This window comes from Medicago truncatula, chromosome 5, assembly GCF_003473485.1.
Source record: "Medicago truncatula cultivar Jemalong A17 chromosome 5, MtrunA17r5.0-ANR, whole genome shotgun sequence".
Classification (NCBI taxonomy): Eukaryota; Viridiplantae; Streptophyta; class Magnoliopsida; order Fabales; family Fabaceae; genus Medicago; species Medicago truncatula.
The window spans coordinates 39,141,126-39,162,852 of record NC_053046.1 but is presented as its reverse complement, the minus strand read 5'-3'; the positions used below and the strand labels follow the sequence as shown (position 1 = coordinate 39,162,852).

The 21,727-nt window shown below is 33.0% G+C and overlaps 2 protein-coding genes across 2 annotated transcripts; both read right to left on the bottom strand.

The window, feature by feature from the left end:
• Nucleotides 1-1,425: 1,425 nt before the first annotated feature.
• LOC11420905 (T-complex protein 1 subunit eta) lies at nt 1,426-10,329 on the bottom strand. The gene is made up of 14 exons (XM_003617019.4): nt 10,169-10,329; nt 9,819-10,079; nt 8,681-8,806; nt 8,371-8,574; nt 6,483-6,652; nt 6,242-6,377; nt 5,984-6,100; nt 5,775-5,894; nt 5,571-5,669; nt 5,387-5,476; nt 4,598-4,685; nt 3,541-3,629; nt 3,382-3,456; nt 1,426-1,862 (listed from the first exon to the last, which is right to left on the bottom strand). The coding sequence occupies exons 1-14, from the start codon at nt 10,181-10,183 to the stop codon at nt 1,767-1,769; spliced, it is 1,686 nt and encodes a 561-aa protein (XP_003617067.1). The 5' UTR covers nt 10,184-10,329; the 3' UTR covers nt 1,426-1,766.
• A 2,308-nt stretch (nt 10,330-12,637) lies between these two features.
• Nucleotides 12,638-16,351, bottom strand: LOC11432311 (3-hydroxy-3-methylglutaryl-coenzyme A reductase 1). Its single transcript, XM_003617018.4, has 4 exons — nt 15,426-16,351; nt 14,330-14,511; nt 13,447-13,793; nt 12,638-13,353 (listed from the first exon to the last, which is right to left on the bottom strand). Exons 1-4 carry the CDS (start codon nt 16,349-16,351, stop codon nt 13,111-13,113), a joined length of 1,698 nt encoding a protein of 565 aa, XP_003617066.1. The 3' UTR covers nt 12,638-13,110.
• Between the last annotated feature and the right edge of the window lie 5,376 nt (nt 16,352-21,727).

Below are 21,727 nucleotides of genomic sequence, written 5' to 3'. Positions count from 1 at the left end.
TAATTATCATGGGTGCTTCTTTTTAGCAAGTTTGCTGTAAGCTTTGCCGAAATCGTCATTTTTGGCATTTTGATCTACACGAAAGATGTTAGAGTAATGAACATCCATGTTTTTTTTTCCTTGTTATATATTATCCTATTTCTGCAAACATGGAAGTTTTTAGATCAAACATTGAAGATAATGTAAAAAACGGACACTATCCAATGAGAACCTGACCCCATTATTTATTATTTAAGAAATAAACAAAACATTAATTAGTTCCCTCTCTTTATATTCGTTATCTTAATCAATGAAATATTCCGTCTGTGTTAGCATTTAAGGTGTAACATTTTAAATAATAACTATTCTATATCTAAATTAAGCTGTAGCATTTAAGGTGTTACATTTAAACATCACTTGGTGTTAACTCGATGGCAAAAATTCAAAGCTTAACTACACTTTTTTTTTTTAAATAAATAAACCTACTGCACTAACATAATATCAATAAAGATATGGCAAATTCTATAGTACGTCCAATAAATTTGGATGTATCGGTACACCAATTTATTAAATTAATAATAAATTAGTTATTTTTTTGAAGAAAAATTATTATTTTCTATCATTGACAACTATAATAATTAAATTTTATTTACCAAAAGTTTCGACCAAATAAAATTTAATCTTTACTACTCATAACAATGAATATTGATTATTTTTTATGACAAAATGTAAATTTTTTAATATAATCCTTATAAACAATGAAATGATGTTTTTTTTTATGATATGACGTTTTCTAAAATATAAATATTGACAAATAAATTTTTATTTTATAAAAATGATCGTTAATTTATAAATTTTGTGAAACAAGAGTACCGGTACACTACAATTTCTGAGTGTACCATAGAAGTTTCCTAAAGATATACAACCATTCAATCATAATTAATATCCACGATATATTTCCATAAAGGTTACGATGAAAATTTTAAAATTTTGGAAAGAGGGTGATGTTTTTACAACCAATTTTAAACAACGTCCGTGACAACATTTTCCCCCTATTCTTATTGGACAATAACAATAAAAGTACAATGAGTGTAAGAGAGAGGATTGTCATAAAAATGTTTAAAAATAACTGTTCAAATATCATTTCTCTTTTGGAAAACAAACTATGGATTGAAAACATAAACATAAAAGTTTTGCGAGAACAATGCCTATTTGATACTAACTCATCACTAACAATAACTACAAGAATCTGTCACACACCTTGAGGCACGAAAACACCATACTGTCTGTCACTATCATCATGAACCATTTATAGATCGATGTTCCCAATATTAGTGGTTTAATTTGTCATTAACACTTGAATTTTTGCTATGGTTATCAGTTTCAACAATTGTATGCAATGTTCTTAAAAGACCTTCCCATAGATGTACTACATAAGGCAATAGATAAAATCACATGCATATCTAAAACTTGGTGTTAAGGTGAAGCAAAATTTCACACAATAGAAATCCCCAACAACAGCCATCTAATAAATTCAACCCTCCAACATATAAAATTAACAAATACAAAAAAGACCATGCCTCAAAATCGCTACCATCAAATCCTAGTTTGATCAGATGATGCTCCTAGAATCCCCAATATTACTACCATTTCATAACATATCATCATCTGTAGATAAATATGGTATGCTTCTAGCAACAATACCAGAAACATACATCCAGTGGCATTGCACATATTACAGACATTCAACACACGAAACAAACTAACCCATTAGAACACATTTCTAATCATCTACGCATTCCTCGTCCACGGCCACGGAAACCACCTCCGCGACCTCTGCCTCCCATGGCACTTGCAGCAGCCTCTCCTTGTGCACTCTCGGACTACATAGATTTAATAAATAAAACAATTCAAAATCAGTTCCATAAATGTTGTTTCCCACTTGCTTCATGTATTAGTGAAAATAACATAATCGTAGAAGTAGGCGCACATGTGATTCAAAACTAATTACATTTATGTGGGACACATGGGTACAATGAGAAAAAATAATCCATAACTAACAAGCTTAGAGAATAAAATGAAAACAAATTATTTAATGTACATAAAAAATGGTTATATATACAAGACATTCATGACCACAATTCTGTAAATCAATGTAAAGTTCAAAAGTCACATTGAGGGACCTAACTAAAATCATCGCAAGAATACCAACCAAAACAGGCAGTATATATAACCCATTAATTATGCAACAATTAATCACATAAACATAAATATTGCATCATTTGTACAATTTACATTGCATATAATCAAATAAAGTTTTAATGCAATCTACAGTATTTCTCATTAAAATCAAGGTTAAACTGCACTTTTCACCCCCTAAGTTTCAAAATGTTGCAATTTTGGCTCCTATTAAAAAAAATAGCAAAAGTGATCCCCCATGTTTAGGGAAATACGCTCTTTTGACCGCCTAACATAAGGGAAAAATGATCTTTTGACCCCTTAACTTCTCAAAAAGTTGCAATTATGGCCCCTTTTAAGGGACACGTGGTGTCTTCTCAGCAATTTTGGGATGAAAGGGACCAAGATTGTAATTTTTTTTAATAGGGGGTCAAAATCGCAATATTTTGAAACTTAGGAGGTGAAAAGTGCGGTTTAGCCTAAAATCAATGAAGGAGCATTTGAATACATAATATGAGTGAGAAACATCAAAGCTATCAATATAAATTGCATGGTGCTAATATCAAAGCAAACTGGAAAGTATCAGATACACGATTTTTGGTACAGCTACTACATGGATGTAGTAAGAAAATAGCTGCTTCAATGATTAAGCAAGGAAACAGGGAGGGGTGCAATAACTTCGAAACACAAATAATTCAACTATCTTGACTAAGGGAACTTTTTTATTTTATAGAAGGAACAAGGTCAAATTGAGACAATGAAAAATATTATTCTGGAAAGGGAATCCTGCTGAGAACTGAAACACCATTCTGTCTTTTCTCTTAACAAAGGAATCTCAATCCGCGTGAATTAAGGAACTAATCACCATTACCCCACAACAAATAAGTATTTGATGGTGAGCAGGAGACAGTTTTCAAGACTGAGTAAAAGAAATTTACATGGAAAAAGTACAAAGACAACTAGACTCTATACTCAAACCAGGTGATATGTAAACAATGCTTAAAAGACAACAAGGAAAGTTGAGAACAATTGGGCTGCATCATGCAGGAAAGAGTCGATATTGCACGGCACATATCCAAAGGTAAAACTTATATACAATTACCCCCTTAAAGTAAAAAATCCTTAACAAAAAGAAATGTGTCAAACAGGAAGTGGGAGATATTAACCAAAACAAAAGTGAAATCATCGGTAAATATAAAATGATAGAGATGGTCACATATTTACCTTAGGATTTTTAACCGTTTCATCCACACTTAAGACCAGGCAAGCTGCCTCCGTAGCAGCATTTATAGCATTGATCTGCAAATTTATTAACTTACTTAGACACCATCCACATAGAACATTAGAATTGGAATGCAAACCATGCAAATAAATGTGTGTTACCTTTACAACTGCTGGCTCCCAGACAAAGTTGGCAAATGAATCAGCAATTCCACCAGTGGCTATGTCGACCCCAAATGGAGCACCCTCACCTTCAACAAGCATGTAAAAGCAAGATTTTTAACTTTTGACCCATCAGAAGAACTCAGAAGTTTATTAAATTATATAGCAGATGCATTTACACACAGGCACACATGAATTCAAGGTCAGAGAATCGACATATTATACAAATTTCTCATCAACATGCTTCAAGCCAGCAAAGTGCATAGGACATTAGTAAAAGATAAATACCAAGTATGACAGCACAAACTAGAGCCTGATTACATTATTGTATAACAATATTGTTTGCTTCTGACCAAGGGTTTGAATGAACTAAATGGTTTGTAAATATGTAATAACATGGTTTGGTTATAGTAATTAAACATAAGCCCTTGAATAAATTTTTCTACGATGATGGAGTGAAACAATGGTTAAGAGGAAATAAATAAAGTGGTCTATCCAATCAACATATACTTGATGGCATGTTTCAATGTAGTTAATACATTCTGAAAGTGGGTCCAGCTATTTCTATTCATGCAAATTGTTTTAAACACTCTAAAACATTGAACATATGTTATTAACTGAACCAAATCCAAGAATCTAATTCCTAAGCATGTTCAGCTCACAAGCAGCTTTACTTAAGTAAAATGGTGTTTTTAAATTAAATTTACTACGACTGAAAAACTCCACCTATACGTGAGTTATTTCATTTAAAAGAATACTTTATTAAAAAAAATTATGTAAACATAGATAATTAATTATTGTTGTATGTATGTGTGTCTGTAAATATGCAAATTATTTTTTATTATTCACGAGAGCTTGAGATCAGTTCATGTCTACAACAGGCCAGGCCTTTAACATATTATAACCTCCAGCTTGAACTTGTATTCAATTGAACAGCACCAATTATCTTATATTCAACTAGGCTTGGCTCAATTGCAGCCCTACTTCTAAAGCATCTCCGAATGCAGGTATATGTAGTAAGTGAGCAATTGTGCACATAAAACGAAGGTCAACCAACCAGAAGGAAGCGCGTGTTTCTGTCTTAGTTTGTTCAGCACATCAGTTGCATCAAATCCAGCATTGTCACATAATTGCCGGGGAATAACCTGCAATAACACATTAAATTTGTTTGCATCAAAATACAATCAAACAAACTATGCATGTGAAAGTGAAACCAGATGCCTGAAATAGTGATTTCAAAAGTGAAAGAAAGTATATCTTGGAAAACTATCGCATTCGATATTCCTATGCTTAACGGTCTCTGATAGAAGGTACCAAAAATAAAGCCTCCAACCCAATAAGTGGAGAGACTGTTCACAATCACAAGGCATTATATGCAATAAATTTTGGGTTGGATAGCAACAAGAAAATTTCATACACAAAAGGGGCAGCTTTTCTCTCATAAAGCATATAGTAATTTTCAATTGCGGATCTGGAAAATATTGTTTTTGTCAAATTACGTTTTGTTTTGTTATAACCCTATAGTCGCTATTTGACAAGATTGATGGGCATATTTTGGAAAGCAGACAATGGCGTTTTGTTCAAATTATGCTCTTGACAACACTGAAAGCATATGATCAAGAGTTTCTGACCAAGATTAAAAAACCTATTGGAAACCTGAAAATTTTCTAGAATGATTGGAAATTTTGCAAAAAAGACAATGATGATTGTTAGTATCCTGTTAGTTTGAACTTTAGACCGCTTTTGTCAAACAGCCGCTGCAGCCATTATTTTATAGATATATGACTAAAATAATAGAATATTAGGACATTAATACCACTATAGACTCTAGTTTACAAAAACTTACCTCTAGAGCTTTTGCATAGGAGTTGATGAAAAGTTGAGACTTTCCAGCTATTGTGCGTGCATGCTGCCTTAGGTACCGGCTTATTTCCATCTGACAACAATAACCACATAACCACATTTTAATATTTAACAGTCCCTATCAAAATCCAATGCAATGCACAACAAAATTCTGAGTGGAGACATACATCTATAGCACCTCCACCAGCAACTACAGTTGAATTCTTCATAGCCCTTCTAACAATCATGATTGCATCATGCAAACTTCGCTCTGCTTCCTCTATGAACTGTGAAAAAATAGCAAAACTTAAATATGTGCCCATAATGGGAGATCTTATTAAATATGTTTAATTACAAGCTTCATGACCATTATTGTACCACATGCAACAGACCTGATCGGCTCCACCACGGAGAACTATGGTGGCTGTTTGGCCAGATGGACATCCATTGAAGATGTTGAATCTCTCGTTTCCTACTTGCTTTTCCTCAAAAATCTCACAAGTTCCAAGAACCTTCAAGCAAATAAGTAAAGAAAATCAGCTGCAACACATAAAATTACAAAGAGTGCAAACAATGCAGAATCCCACTAATAATACACAACCTCATCAATAATGTTGTTGACAGATGTTTGCACAGTTCCCCCAGTTGCAGCAGCAACTCTTTTAAGATCTTCTTCTGCTACACGACCAGCACAGAAAATGTCTCTATCGGCAAAATACTGTTTCAAAGGCAAGTTTCAAATTAAACTACTTATTAATATACGTGGAAGTTTATAAGTTAAACAGAATATTGACTTTCTAATATTATAACTAAAACTTGATCTAATGAGGAAAAATAAATGAAAGAAAATAATTGATACCTGTGTAGCCAGATCACCAATAGCCAGGCGTGAGAGAACAACTTTGGCACCACTTTGGACACATTTATCCAATTTGTCATAAATAATATTCCATTCTGCATCAACAATAGATTGATACTGCGATGGATCTGATAATCTGTAGAGAACACAAGAAATAAAGGAAGGAAGTCACATAACTAAGCAACCCTTCAATAGAACCTCAAAATCAACCACAAAACAAACAAATTGGAAATATTGGCACCTTATTTCGGCATTTTCTTTCTCAGATTTTAGCTCCAACTCAACATTAAGTAATAGTATTTTTGGATCGAGAAACTTCTTGGGCTGCTGCTCAAATCCAGCATATGAAAATGTCTTCTTGAAGGCAACACCATTGACAAGAAATGAGTCGCGCATGTTACCACCAGGAACCTGTAGAAGAAAACCTGAATCTTTATAACAGTTCTACCTCAAAAAAAAAAGTACCTAAAAAAAACTAAATTGCTTACGACATTTAACACTAACCATAAAACAAAAACATATATGACAAAACAGTCCCGAGTCCAACCTAGTTAGTGATACGGTTCAAAAAATATGGTGGGTCAATTGGGTCAAAAAAAGATAAACCCAATAGAATGACCAAGAGACCTTTGTGGATGGATGACTATGTCTTGGCTCAAGTCAGTGGAATTAACAAGTAAAATGGCAACGCACATACATGTGACTCTGCTATAGTCTAAGTAGTTAATTATTATTACTTTTAATGAATTAGTAAATAATATTTAGTAACAGTTATTCTTTTTCAAATTACTTATTGTAAGTTGTAACTGTAGCTTACAGTTATCTAATTAGATAACTATGTGTGTGTGTGTGTAAAATCCAACCCCTACTTATTCATGGGTAATGATTGAAATGGATATATGAATTCAGATAAAAAAAAATAAAAAATAAAAAACTTCTTTATTCTTAGGAGCGGTTACTGCTCGAAAGTGGACATTCATCTTCGCAAAATTCTTAATTCATTCCCTGTAAATATCTTGTGCATCAGTTAGTCAACTATTTTTTATCCACCTTCCAATCACATTTTATGAACAATCTAATATTTTTTACATATTTGCATGAATAGTATTATGCAAATCAATTGAAATGTGCCTACGATCAATTGAAATGTATCTACCTACGAATCTGTGCGTAAATTGATACCTGAAATATCTAATTGCAATACAACATGAAAACTAGGTAACCTTTATTGAGGGGGGAACAACAACAAGGACTGGCAATGTTGTTTCACTCTTACAGCAAATAAAAAATCTTTCTAAATGAGAAGAAAATTCACTGAAACTTGATTACAATGTTAGGAAATGCGAGAACTTGCAACCACATATTTGGAGAACTGCAAAAATAGTAACTGTTTGGGAAATTAATTGAGAAGGTGTTTCATAGTTCTCTACATGATGTTGTCAACATCGGGAAATGGGAATGAAATGTATAGGTCAGGCACAGTGAGTGGCAAATTATTAGAATGGTGATTATATGGTTTGACACTAACAGACCAGCTTTGCAAATCTTCAAATGCAAATTGCATTCGTTAAAATGACATCCAATGGAATAAACTGCAGGAAAAGAAATCAGAAAGAGAAGACATAAAAATCCAGATCTCTATCATGCCATCAAATGTTTTTTTAACAAAGTGTCTAGATAACACAACATCGACTAATGAAGCTGTTAACAGCTAGATATAAAATCCTATGTGGTAAATACTTCATTCCAAAGCACACTCGAGCATATTTCATTCCAAAGTACACTCAAAATTCTATCTACAACCAATTATAAAACATATTAGTTCAACTCTTCTAGTAATCCTCTAATTTGACCCTGCAGAAGTACACTCAAACACACTGCAATTTCTAACTCTAACTTCATTTACTGAAGTGCGCGTACACATTTATGCAAAGTGATTGGAGAGCCTTGCCATACTGGTGAGCTATTATGGTATGTTTTACTATTTAAGAGTACATTGATCCTTCCTCCTCGTTTGCACTCATTTTCCTAATTAATTCTTTTCTATTGAAAAAGAATTATGCATTGCCAATGAAAAGAGATAATGCAGCAATTGGAGACAACATTGTAAAATAAGCAATAGAGTTTACCTTCTTTATTCCGATCATGTTTAACCTATCATCAGTCCCAATGGCAATTACAGCGTCCACAACCATAGATGCAAAGAACTCCTTTTCTCCACCTATAAGTTTTGAAGAAAGTGTTGTAGCAGCACACTTTCCGAGTAAACTTTTCTTCTCTTCCAAACTTTTTCCCTCAATGCTAACAGCTAGCTCTTTAACCTTCTCAATCGCCTACATAAATTATAATATACACGGAAAAACAAATCAGAAACATTACTTAACTCATGGAACTTACTAATGATAAAAACAATTAAGAACTTGATATATAAGTACGTACCAAGGAGCCTGCAGTCCTATAACTTCGTATTAAATTTTGAGAGTGGACACCATCTTCAATGAAAGGCTTTGCTTCTCTTAAAAACTCAGCTGCAAGCAATACCACAGTGGTGGTTCCATCACCAACCTTCACATTCAAAACAACAATACTTTATTTTTATTCAAACAAACATACACTTAGAGCTTAATTGAATTGGCTAAAATGAGCTTAGCTATTGGCATAAGCACTTGAGAGACTGATTGGGAGAGCTTACAGAAACAGGTTATGAAATGTTTTTAAGTAGTTTTCAACTTATTTCCACAAGTTCTTTAGGGTATATAATAACAGCTTATAGCTTATTAGAAAAAGTTCAAGCTTGCTTGGACCAGTTTGGATTGGCTTATTTGAGCTTATCTACAGGCATAAAAAATTTAGAGACTGTTCGGGAGAGTTTATGAAAACAGCTTATGAAAATTTTCATTAGCTTTTTTCAACTTATTTTCATATGTTCTCCAATATAGCTTATAAAAACAACTTGTACAACATACAAAAACTATTGAATGGTACTTTATGCAAGCCTATAGATAAGCACTTAAGCGTACACTTGAGCTATAAGCTGCAAATAAGCTATTTATCCAAACAGGCCTATAGAAATGAATTGTACAAAAATACTAGCACTTGTCAGACTGTTTGCGAGAGCTTCCGGAAACAGCATATTAAATGTTCATAGGAAACAGCATATTAAATGTTCATAAGTAGTTTCCAGCTTATTTCCTCAAGTTTTCCAGGGTAGCTTGTCATAATAGCTTATACCTCAAATAAAAAAGTTTGTGTTTACTGTATTTTTTATGCTAATAACTTGAAGTTTGTGTTTACTATATTTTTTTATACCGATAACTTGAACATAAAGGCTAGTTAGATAAGTAATTATCCTATAATAGCTTATCTAAGTTGTTTTTCCAAAATCACGTCGTTAATTGCAAAACCTTAATCTTCTGAACAAGACAAATACAATTGCTAAATATAACAAATCACGTTTCAGAAAACCGATCTAAACATAAGCACAGAGTAAAACAAATAAATCAAAAACAATTTCAGTATAAATGCATTTTCTGCAAAATGATGAGATCGGAGTTAGTTAGTTAGTTACTGAGTTTACCTCAGAGTCCTGAGACTTGGCAATATCAACTAAGATCTTAGCGGCGGGATGAACGATATCAAGAAGCTTCATGATAGTTGCGCCGTCGTTAGAAATGGTGACTGAGCCTTTATCATCGTGGATGAGTTTGTCCATACCGCGAGGGCCTAGGGTGGTTCGAACGACGTCGGCGACGGCAGTGCAAGCATTGATGTTGCTTACGAGTTGTGGCTTCCCTTGAGATGTGTCTGTACCTTCTTTCAGTAGTATGATCTGTGGTTGCTGTTTTCCATAACCGCATTTTCAGAAATGAGTTAGGTTAAGTTAGAGAAAAGCGTAACGAAGAAGAGTTAGAGAAAGAGAGAGCTTACCAGCATAGAAGACATGGTTGAAGACGATGATTGAAAGAGGAAGAGAGAGAGAGAGAGAGAGAGTTATTAGGGTTTAAGATTTGAAGAGTTTTTTCGAGTAGCAGTTTCTGGCTCCTTCTTTTTTGCAGTGTGAGAATGAGTGATTGTTTTCACTGGACAAAATGGTATCTCTGTCTATTTTCAACACAAGCTTCGTTTTCATTTTTCTTGGGCCTAAGGCCCAAAAGCCCATTACCCAAAGCAAAATGCTTTTCTCACACGTGTTTTTAGGAAAAAAAATACATGTGAGAAAAGCAATTTTCTTACCCAAAACTAGGTGTTTACAATGATATTTTTTTGTTCAAAGATAAGATATTAATAATTTCTTATAAATGTGTTATTTTTTTGTTTTGTATTGGTGGTAGACTCTTCTTTCGATTCATGCCGTAGTGAATGACAAAACTCTTTATCAAGAGTTAATTTCTTGTAGTTAAATTTGAACTCAAAAAGTTGGGTTAAATTGGAATAGATTTATTATCATCTCATTTAAGTGTTGTTATTTTTTCTTTGTATTAACCCTCCTATTCCTAGTGGAATTGGTCTTGATAATCCGATGATTGGTCGGGAGATAGTTATTTTGTTGTTAAAAGATTGTATCATAAAACAAAAATAGACAATCGTTAATATATTTTATGTCGGAGCAAACACTCAATCACAATCGATTGGATGTGATAGAAAGAAATATCTTCCAACTTAATTTTTATTTTTGAAGAAGTCTTCCTACTCAACTTTAAATCATGGTTTCGAATCTAACCATGTGCATGCAAATCATAAATCTATTGAATAAGAGTTTTGTCATTCATTAAAGTTTTATTTGATAAATTAGTGTGCAGTTACACACAGAGATACCCAGTTCACAAAAAAACAAAATATATCATTTTTTGTGTGGTGTTCATGATTCGAACTCTAGACCTTACATATATTATCATGTATTATCTCTACCAACTGAGCTAAACTCACAGAAATAATGTATCATATATTTAATCGCATTATAACAGAAACAACATAGGAGAGAATAGAGAAATTGGAGGGAATAATACACTTTCATGAACAACTTGTATGAGGAGTTGTTGGGTAGGATTCCATATACAACACTCCTATTTGAATCATATATACTTTCAACGCTCCCCTTAATTTAAACACATGAAGGATTTTTTAAGTCCAAAAGTTCTCTCTAAAAAATTTGAATCTTCTATGATTTGGTTGGTATGCAAGTTGCTTCCCTCACTTGCTTTCTACTTCAAGAATCCTTTGTTCACTTGACCCTTCTAAAAAATGAAACATTGTCTCAAATTTTTACTCTTTAATTTTGTGCATCAGCATCACTAGATTACTTGTAGAGTGTATGGCTGCTTAGTAATCAATCATATGTTGTATATGATCAATCAGCATTGCTCAAACGTATTTAATTCAAAAGTGTTATAAATCGTAGTGTTTGAAACTCCAAAGGAGGATGCTATAAACATTTTATTCTTAAAAATGTCAAATGCTTACAAATACTCATTGAATTATATTAGAAAAAAAGAAAAAAAACACAATGAATTATATCTGAAAATAATGTTCCTAATAACTATATTATGAGAAATATCATTTCAAGAATATAATTTTCTACTTTCAAACAAACTCCAATATGAAAAAAAAAATAGAAAAATTGTAGTGAATAATACACTTTCACAAAATTGTTGGTTAAGACACTCCATGTACATCACTCCTGTTTGAATCACACTTTCAACGCCCCCTTAACTTAAACACCTGAAGGATTTATCTCCAAAATACTCTCTCTTAGAAATTTGAATCTTTTAGCCTTCAATGATTTGGTTGGTAAGCAAGTTGCTTCTCTGACTTGCTGTCAACTTTAAGAATCCTTTGTTCACTTGGCCCCTTACACGTGCCACTAGAATATTTGTCATGTTTTTTGCTGTTTTTGTTATGAATCATCAGTTGTTGGCAATTGGCATATATTTATCATCAGTCTTAGTTATCAATTGCCCGATCTTGAACCAATAATGGAGATTTATTATTATTAATTTAGTTAAAATTGAATGTCCTATTGATGTCCTGTTTACAGTGTAGATGTTTGATGAAAATTGTGTTCATCACAGTTTGTTGAAGTAGATAGATGGTTTGGTTGCTAAGCTAGTTCACTTATGCAAAATGTTACGTAAAATTAATTCTATTACCCCAAACAACCCACGAGTTATTGGTGAACCCCGGCTTTTGAGTTTAGACCCCGTCAATTCACAAGTTTAACATTGTGGATTCATCCTAATTACAATGCAATAGGAATGTGGGTGATTAAATAATGATTCTTATGCTTTGTCTTAAAAAAAAAATAACAAACTATTCTTATGCTTGAACAGAAGTAGCAAAGTGCAAATGAAATACGTCACCTTGCAAAGTTTGAAACAACAAATGAAAAAGACAACAGAATAATAACACCAACATCCATTCTGACTGAATGAGAAATCATAAGAAAGACATGGTCAAATTCATTTCATGGATACTATGTGGACAAGTACGACAAAAGGAAATTCATCGAACCACACGGCTAACTAACTGGTCCACAATTACATCAAATAAAGGTAATAAATGTAGACAACAGTACATTGATACATATATACTAAACATAAATACCAGAAAAAGAATTATAATACAACACTCCAATGTCTTGGTTAAGGAAATGGAGAATGTTAACACCCACCAATGGCTCGGCTGAAAGGAGTGACCGGAGAGGACAACCAAACAGGTACTATCAAAATATTACACAGAGCCAGATATGGGTACCAACAATCAAATTGAATCCAATGTCTTCTATTTTCCTTCCCTAAATTCCGGTTTCTGCGCTGAAAAAGACTATTTTATTTTAGACACCATAAACAATGACTGCAACTAAGACCTCACCCTCAAGATGAAATTTTAGTTACATCTTTGCATGATCTGTTGTATTTCATGTGGCTTTTGACTAGTTGCCCTGAAGCAATGGCAGACATCAGAGACAGCTCGCCAGCTAAAACAGCTCCAGCAACAATGGTTGCCAAGAGTCTCGAGTTTGATCCTGGTTCCTCCTTGCTTGCACCCTTCACACCAAGCATGTTCAAGCAAGCAGATTGAGATGCAAGTTGTGTCCCACCCCCTACCGTACCCACCTGAGAGGTCAAGAAAACATATAAAACTTAGGCCTAGAGCTATTAAATTGGAAAAATTTAAGATTAAAATAAACTGTAGGGATGCAAAATCACCTCAATGGATGGCATTGTCACTGAAATATGAAGGTCTCTCCCATCATTTACGGCTTCCATCATTGTTATGCAATGGGAACTTTCAACATTTTGAGCTGGATCTTGACCAGTGGCTATAAAAATGGCAGAAACAATGTTACTAGCATGGGCATTGAATCCACCAAGAGTGCCAGCAACAGCAGAACCAGCAAGGTTTTTGAGCATGTTTAGCTCCACTAGGGCAGCCACCTTGGTCTTCAATACCTTCTTCACCACATCTTCTTTGATAATTGCTTCACAAACAACTGATTTCCCGCGTCCCTCAATCCAATTAACTGCGGCAGGTTTCTTATCCGAACAATAATTTCCTAAAGAATCAAGTCAGTACAAACAACCATCACATTTTTGGTCCAATGCATAAATGCTAGAACACATTAGTAATCTAATCAAACTAGAAATATAAATAAATTAGTGGTGACTTCGAGAGCAGTGCCAAAGTTCAATTTTCACACCATGCTAACGCATAACCCTTTTCTCAAAAAGCAGATAAAACAAATAAATCAAGCTCGTATGAGAATTCAATTTGACAATTTCATATTCATAAGTGAAACTACAATAACACCAACGTGTTGAATTTATGGAATAAATTACCAGTTCAAATCATATAACACCTATAACAATAAAAGATGGATAAAATCAAGGATGACAATGGAAAAGATAAGAAAATGTAATTGGACCACTTTCATGAAAGAAACAAGTGTTAATAATGTAATTGGAGTATTGGACCACTTCCATGAAAGGGACAATGTGTGAAGCACAAGCAAAACAATGGTATTCATGACATCATGCAGGCTTAACTAGAGAAGAAACCAGGAAATCCCATCCAAAAGGCAACAGAAATTACCTGATATGCCAATAACATCCATGTCAGGGAAATCATTTCGAAGGAAATCAAGAACGTTCTGCACCCCTTTGGAGACCATGTTCATCCCCATGGCATCACCCGTACTACATGTAAATCTCATATAAAGATTCTTCCCAGCCATAGCACACTGAATACCTAGCAGCCTGGCAAATCTACTCGACCTGAAACCACAGCAATCAAACACCAAAACTCACCATAAATTATTATTTTTTGTATAAAAACCCGATAAACCATATTCAATTTCAAAATCTAATCCTCTATTTTCTTCACTCAAATCTACAAAAACAAATAATAAATTTAACCACCAAAAAACACATTGATGTCAAACTTTGCAAAATGAAAAAAAGAAAATAAAAACACAAATCAACAAACAAAATAAATGAGATAAATTAAGAGAGTTAATAATCAAATTAACCGCATCTTCGCCTATTATTGTTGATAGGATTTTCATAAAAGAAAATGTCTGCAAATTTATGCCACGACATCGAAGTTTTTACTGTCTCCATGTTGTAGTTGCAACTGAGGTTTCATATTTGACAATGATTCTTTGCAATATATCAGAACGCGCGAAATGAATCTTTATGGAATTCAAATCCCAAGTCGCGACAACAAGTTAAAACAACGCTTTTACTTTTTCAAATGCTTTAAATATCTCCACATTGTGGTCACAACTGAGGCTGCATATACCACAATTCTTCACAATACATTGCTACGCGGCAAAAAATTTAAAACACTAATTGTCAGTACATGTGTTTTTAGAAACTAACCAATACCTTTCAAATACCAATAATTTCACTTCACTATTAGAAACATTGAACATGCAAGATTTTCATAATTCAAAGAAAATGACATGACATGACAGTACAACCCAACCCTACAAAGCTATCCCTTTCATATACCAATAATAAAGGCCAATTTGAGTTACCTTATTTGAGCTAATCAACTGATATTAACACTGTTTAGAAGAACTTATGAAAACAACTTATGACAAATTCTCTGATATAACTTATGAAAACAACTTATAATTTATATGAAAATACTAATCAGAATCAAAATTCAAAATAAAGAAGCAAACCTGTTGAAAACAACAGCCAATGTATCAGAATTCAAAGGATCCTCCAAGAAAAACTTCAACTGAGAAGCTCTTTTAGCAGTAGAAAATCTAACAACAGGTGCTCTGGACATAGCATCTCTCAAAACAACACTCTCAGCACCACCAGAAACATATATAGCTTTACACCCTCTATTAGTACTAGCAACCAAACACCCTTCTGTAGTCGCCATTGGAACAGTGTATTCAAATCCATCCAACAACAATGGTCCCGCCACACCCACCGGAATTTGAATATACCCTACCGGCATTTCACAACACTGCCCTAAAATCGCTTCGTAATCAAATCCTTCTAATGGTAAACCTTCTAAAGATCTTCCTGATGTTCGTTGTAAAGCTTCACGACGAATTGCCGCGGCTCGGAAACAATCTCCGAGCTGTGATTCGAGTGAGTAGGAAGGTATCGTACCTTCTACGACGGAGTTTACAATTGAATTATCTTCCTCTGAACATAATGAGGGTTCAGGTGAGGTGAGTTTGCGGAGAGGCTGATTGGTGGTGGTGGTGGTGGTAGTGGTGATGACGGTGTCATCGAGGTCCCAACCATCATGAGAAGCGCGTGTAGCAAACGATTGAACGAAATCGATACCGAAGAAACCTAGAAGGTAGATGAAAGAAGCGATGAGGGAAACAATGGCGGCGAGTTCGGTGAAATTGACGACATGAAGGGGAGTGGAACTACGGATCTTGTCACGCCATCTGTGGAGGAGATAATACGCGACGGCGAAGAAGAGCGTGAAGAAGATGGTGTTGGTGAGGTAGAGAGGTAGAGGGAGAGCATCGGAGGCTTTTGGTGATGGTAGAGGGGAACGTGATTTGAGACGGTGGGAATGAGGGTTGGTCGCGACGGCGCCGGTGGTGGTTTGCGGCGGCCGGCGATGGAGGTCCATTGGTGTTAGAGAGAGAAAGAAGGGTACAGAGAGAGAAAACGAATGGAGAATGAACGAATTGGAGAATGAATGAATGGGTTATAGTGTTTGAGCCAGCGAAGGCTGCGTTGCCACCGGACCCATATTCGTTGGTGTTTCTTTGTTTTTGTTGCCTTTTTTTATTAAGTTATTTTATTTCATTATTTTTCTATTTTATTTCATTTTTAGAGGGTTGATTATTATTTTTATTTTGTAAAGTTTGTGTGACTAATCCACTACTCACTAGAACTAGAACATTCATCAAAGGAAAAGTTGTTTTTCTTTTCTTAAAGTGGCTTTTGGGTGGGGATGGGGAAGTGTTAAAGTATGGTTTAGGACTTTTGAGGTAGATTTATTCTTCAATATTTCACTAAAATTATCTTTATTTTTGTTTAAGATATTGAAACAACGTTGATTAAGTTAAGAGGTGTATGTTTGGTTATGTGGTGATAATAATTGATTTTAAAGAAATTGATTATATAAAATTAGTTCAGAGTAAGAATGAGTTGAAGTAAAATGTTTCAGTTTAGAAACAATTATATAAAAGTTATTTGAAATAAAAACATCAAATCTTATTTTTAAGTAGGAATTATTTTGAGGATAAAATTAGTGTTACTTTAAAACATTCAAACATGTCAAAATCAATTCTACATAACTTAGAATCAATTCTGACATCTTTATAAGTATAACCAAATACACGTTAAGAGGATCCTAAAATTTATTTGAGAGCTTAAAAACGGGGTTAAAAGTGGAGAAAAAGAAAAGAGAAAATGGAAGGAAAAAACAATATAGAAACTTGAGAGGAGAAATATTTTTTTTCTTCTGTTATCTCTCTAATTTAGAGATCCCAAAAATTTGCATATGATAAAAATTTTGGATGGTTAAGATAAATTCTTTAAACTTAATTTATGCTGTTATTATAATCTTGAAATTAAAAATATATTAACTTCAAACTTTCATTTATCATTCTCTACAACCGACTCTTTTTTTAAAAAATGAAAGATTTTCATCTCTTTTCCTCTAATCTACTCCATGCAATCTTAAACACACCCTATGTTTTTTTTTTTTTTAAATGGAGTAACAAGAATCAATAAAAACTCACACATTAAAAGTAGAGTTTTTTTTAAACGATATATGAAGTTGAGTTAAACTTTGGGACAATACATAATATATGCAAGATCTAAGATTTGAATCCCGACCACCAAAAAAATAAAAAATCCAGGACAGTGATATTGGTCGTCAATGTTTCTAAAGATTTGGGTCAAAGACCGTATTCAACCCTTCTTCATTAACAATTTTTTATATTTTTTGAAACATTACAATGAATGATTTTTTTTTTTCAACACAATAAATGATCTTATTAGAGTATAAGAACATTTGGCATTCCTCTCAAAAAGAACATTCTGTATTTTTTAATTTATAAGTGTTGACAGTATTTTTCACGGATAAGAATCTACATGATTGATTGCAAAATTCGTTAAATATATTGGATTATGTTAATTTATGTCCTAAAGACATAAGTTAAGGAGCTTAAAGTATAATTAACAAATAAATTTTATATTTAAATATGATAACTTTTGAAACTTTTAAAAAATTTAAAAAAAACTTTTTAAAAAAAGTTTCTACGTTGTTGATAATGCTATGTTAATAATGAATTATATAAATTAAAGATAAATTAAGTGGGACTCATGAGCATGATATAGTTGGATGAATCATGTGACGCATGTGAGTGTTTTCTTCCAAGAACATGGTGTGAACCAAGATTCGACAAATTCAAAAGAACCAACTCTTTTCATTTGATATCATAATTGATCAAATTTTCTAATAGACAATTATGTTATGCTATCTTCTCTAAAAAAACTTTTATTTTAAAATAAAAAAAAAAACATAAAGGTCCAAGTTAATAAAATTCCACATTGTTATTTGAACAAAAATTTAATTCATCCTTTTTATTTAAAACTAATAGTTTGAAAATTACTTTAGTAATTTTCATTAAAACATTTTTTTTTAAGGAATTAAAATATATTTGTTAATTTACCCCAATTTACTAACTTAGACCCACTTTATATATCAATATCCTTATTAGAATGAAAGAGGGAGGGGTTCTTAACCCACAACAAAAGCTAACATATTAATAAGGCTTAAATATGTCTTTCGTCCCTGCAAATATAGGTCATTGAATTTTCGTCCCTGAAGTTACTAATCCTTTCAATCTGCCCTTGCAAATATTAATCATTTGACTTTTGATCATAATTAGATTTTTTTGTTGAGGTGGGCTGTCATTAGCGACGTGGTGCCCATGTGGCAAGTGATGATTGGACGAGGCGATTTGCTTAAATAGGTCTTTCATCCCTGCAAATATAGATCAATTGAATTTTCGTCCATGAAGTTACTAATCAGATGTAATTAGGACCAAAAGTCAAATGATTAATATTTGCAGGGGCAAATTGGAAGGATTAGTAACTTCAGGGACGAAAATTCAAATGACCTATATTTACAAGGACGAAAGACCTATTTAAGCCTATTAATAATTAATAATTGTCATTAATTTTTTTTTCTTTCTAAAACGTTATTTAAGCAAATATATTTGTATTGCAACTTTGCTATTGATTGTCGGAAAGAAGCAAATCTTTGAGGAAAAATAGAGTCGTTCATGATAGCAAGTGGTAGTTTTTTTTATCTATTATCTTCACCATTCTTGCAACCCTTGACGTGGAAGTTCGTGCTCGATTTGTGGCTATTTTTTGGAACATTTGACGCGCACATAATACAACATTCGGTCACTAATATAAGCAAAAATTTATTTTTTAGATACATTCAATTAATGATGTATGTGACATATAATAAAGATCACATACATCATTAATTGAATGTATCTAAAAAGTGAATTTTTGCTTATATTAGTGACCGGAGGATGTACCTTTTTGTGGGAGTAAAAATCTGTTAATGTTAAGACAACTTGTGTTTTAGCTTCGGATACTATTCGAGATTATATGTGACGCCACCGTGTTAATGATGATGCACAAACTACTGTTTTCAACTTGGATAACACCGCAAGCAGGTTGGTTGAAGTGCAACGCTGATTGTGCTCGTTTTCAAAGTTGAAGGTAAATTTGGTGTAGGTTTTATTTTTCGAGACAACTTTGGACATCTTATTCAAGCACATTCCATGATATTTCCCCCATTGCAACCAAAGGTGAATGCGAAGCTACTCCAATTCAACAAGTTGTTTAAATTGCTCTAGACTCAGGCTTAAATCAAGTTAGTCTATGGAAAATACATTCACTCTATTATTATGGATGAAATGAGTCATCATTTCCTAAAAAATAAAAATATGAATTGGGTTAAAGTCTGTTTGAATAAATTGTTTTACATGTATTTATATATAAAAAAAATGATTACGATTATTCTTGTTAGCATAGTTAAGAACAATCAGAGGTTCTTCTTTCCAAACAAAAACGATCGGAGGTGCTAATGTATTTTTTTATAATGTCTTATCAATGCACCGAAAATAATTGTATCTTTAAAAATGTGAAATTATGATTGAAGTATAGTTTTTTTTTAGAGAGACTGAAGTATAGTTAAAAATACTCACTTTATTTGTTTGAGATGTTTTCATTCTAACAAAAATGAAAAGATTTCACCAAAAAAACAATAAAAATGAAAATAAAAGGCAAAATTACACTTTTAGTCCCTTAACTTAATTTCAGATAATAATTTGGTCATTTATCTTTTTTTTTTTCATTTCAATTTGGTCATTTTTGTCCATTTTCATATGAATTTTTAAGTTTAAAATTCATGATTTTATTTTCTTATAGTCTTTCAATCTTCAAATCTATGATCCTCGTCTATGTTTGCATAAAAATATTAGATTTAAAACTTGAAAATGTATATAAAAATGGACAAAAAGGACCAAATTGAAATGAAAAAAGATAAAGGACTAAACTATTACCTGAAATTAAGTTAAGAGACTAAAAGAGAAAACCCAAAATTTTTCTAAAAAACATTATAAAATAATTAATAATGATGAAATTCAGTTAGTGGCTGGTTGGATCCACTCCTCTAAATAACATCGTCCATTTATTTTGATAAACTAGAGAGGACTCTAACTCTTATTTTCAAACACAATTTTTTTTTGTTCAAAATTTTATTAAAATTGTGATGCTACAAATAATTTTACGAACATACATTTTTCCGTGCACGTGCAAGTCTCACACTAGTTACACATATGGTTATTGATCCATTAACAAGAAGATCAAAGCTACCATATTTTTAAATCACCACCATTGTTAGATACTACCTCGTTTCCCAAGTTTATAATATTTCTCCACCAATTTGAGCATCTTCCATCGGTGAAAGATTGTTTTGTAAACATGGAGCATTTTTCTATTTTACCTAACTTCTACTTTAAGTATTTTTCTCCACAACCCCCTCCTTCTCTAATATCCATATCCATATCCATTACGTAAGCATTAACCAACACTACATTAAACAACTTCAACACTTTTCTCGGTGCTTTCTAAAAGAAGAAATTAAGTGGTTGAAAGCAACGATACTTAAGCTTGGTAGACATGATCACTATCTCAAAGTATGCCTCCAACTCTATTATTTACTTCCACATGTGGTAAACTAAGATCCCCGAGATTTGTAATGAAATAGACAGTATTCGACAATGTTATGTGTGTGGAGACTCGTAAGAGGGGCATAAACCTCAATTTGTCGGACCAGGACTACAATGTTTGTTTTCTACCTAAGATGAATGATGGAATTGGTCTTAATCAGAATCGACATACGAATGGGTCTTTCCTAATGAAAGTGTTGTGGAATCTTATTTAAAAATAAGATAAGTTTTGGTATAGAGTTCATTGGAATAAATGCCATTAAGAGAAACTCATCGCGGTGTTGACTTGAAACCTTTGAATATGTTTTTCTTGAGGTTTTAAATTCGATTTTCTCCGGTGTCAATTTCAATATGTTAGTTGCATTCTTAAAAAAAACTTAATATCACTATCAGCTCAAAATCTTGTGGATAGGAGATGTACTAATGTTTTGTTGGAGAAATGGGGCCCCGAAAAACACTTCTATCTTCTATTTAGTCAATCAAACGTATGTCGACACATGCTTTGAATTCCTTTCCCCAATGGGATGAGAACTTCTTGATGGATGACTTGCCACTAAACATTGTTAATTAGACTTTAGTCCTACCGACTCCTTCAGACTCTAATGGTTAGTATATTCTTGGTTGGGGAGGCACAGTAACTCATCAATTTATAGTTTAGATTGCCTACAATTTGTAGCATAAGACCTCTCTGTGTGTGGAATGTGATTAATGGAAGACCCTTTGAAATATGGTGGATC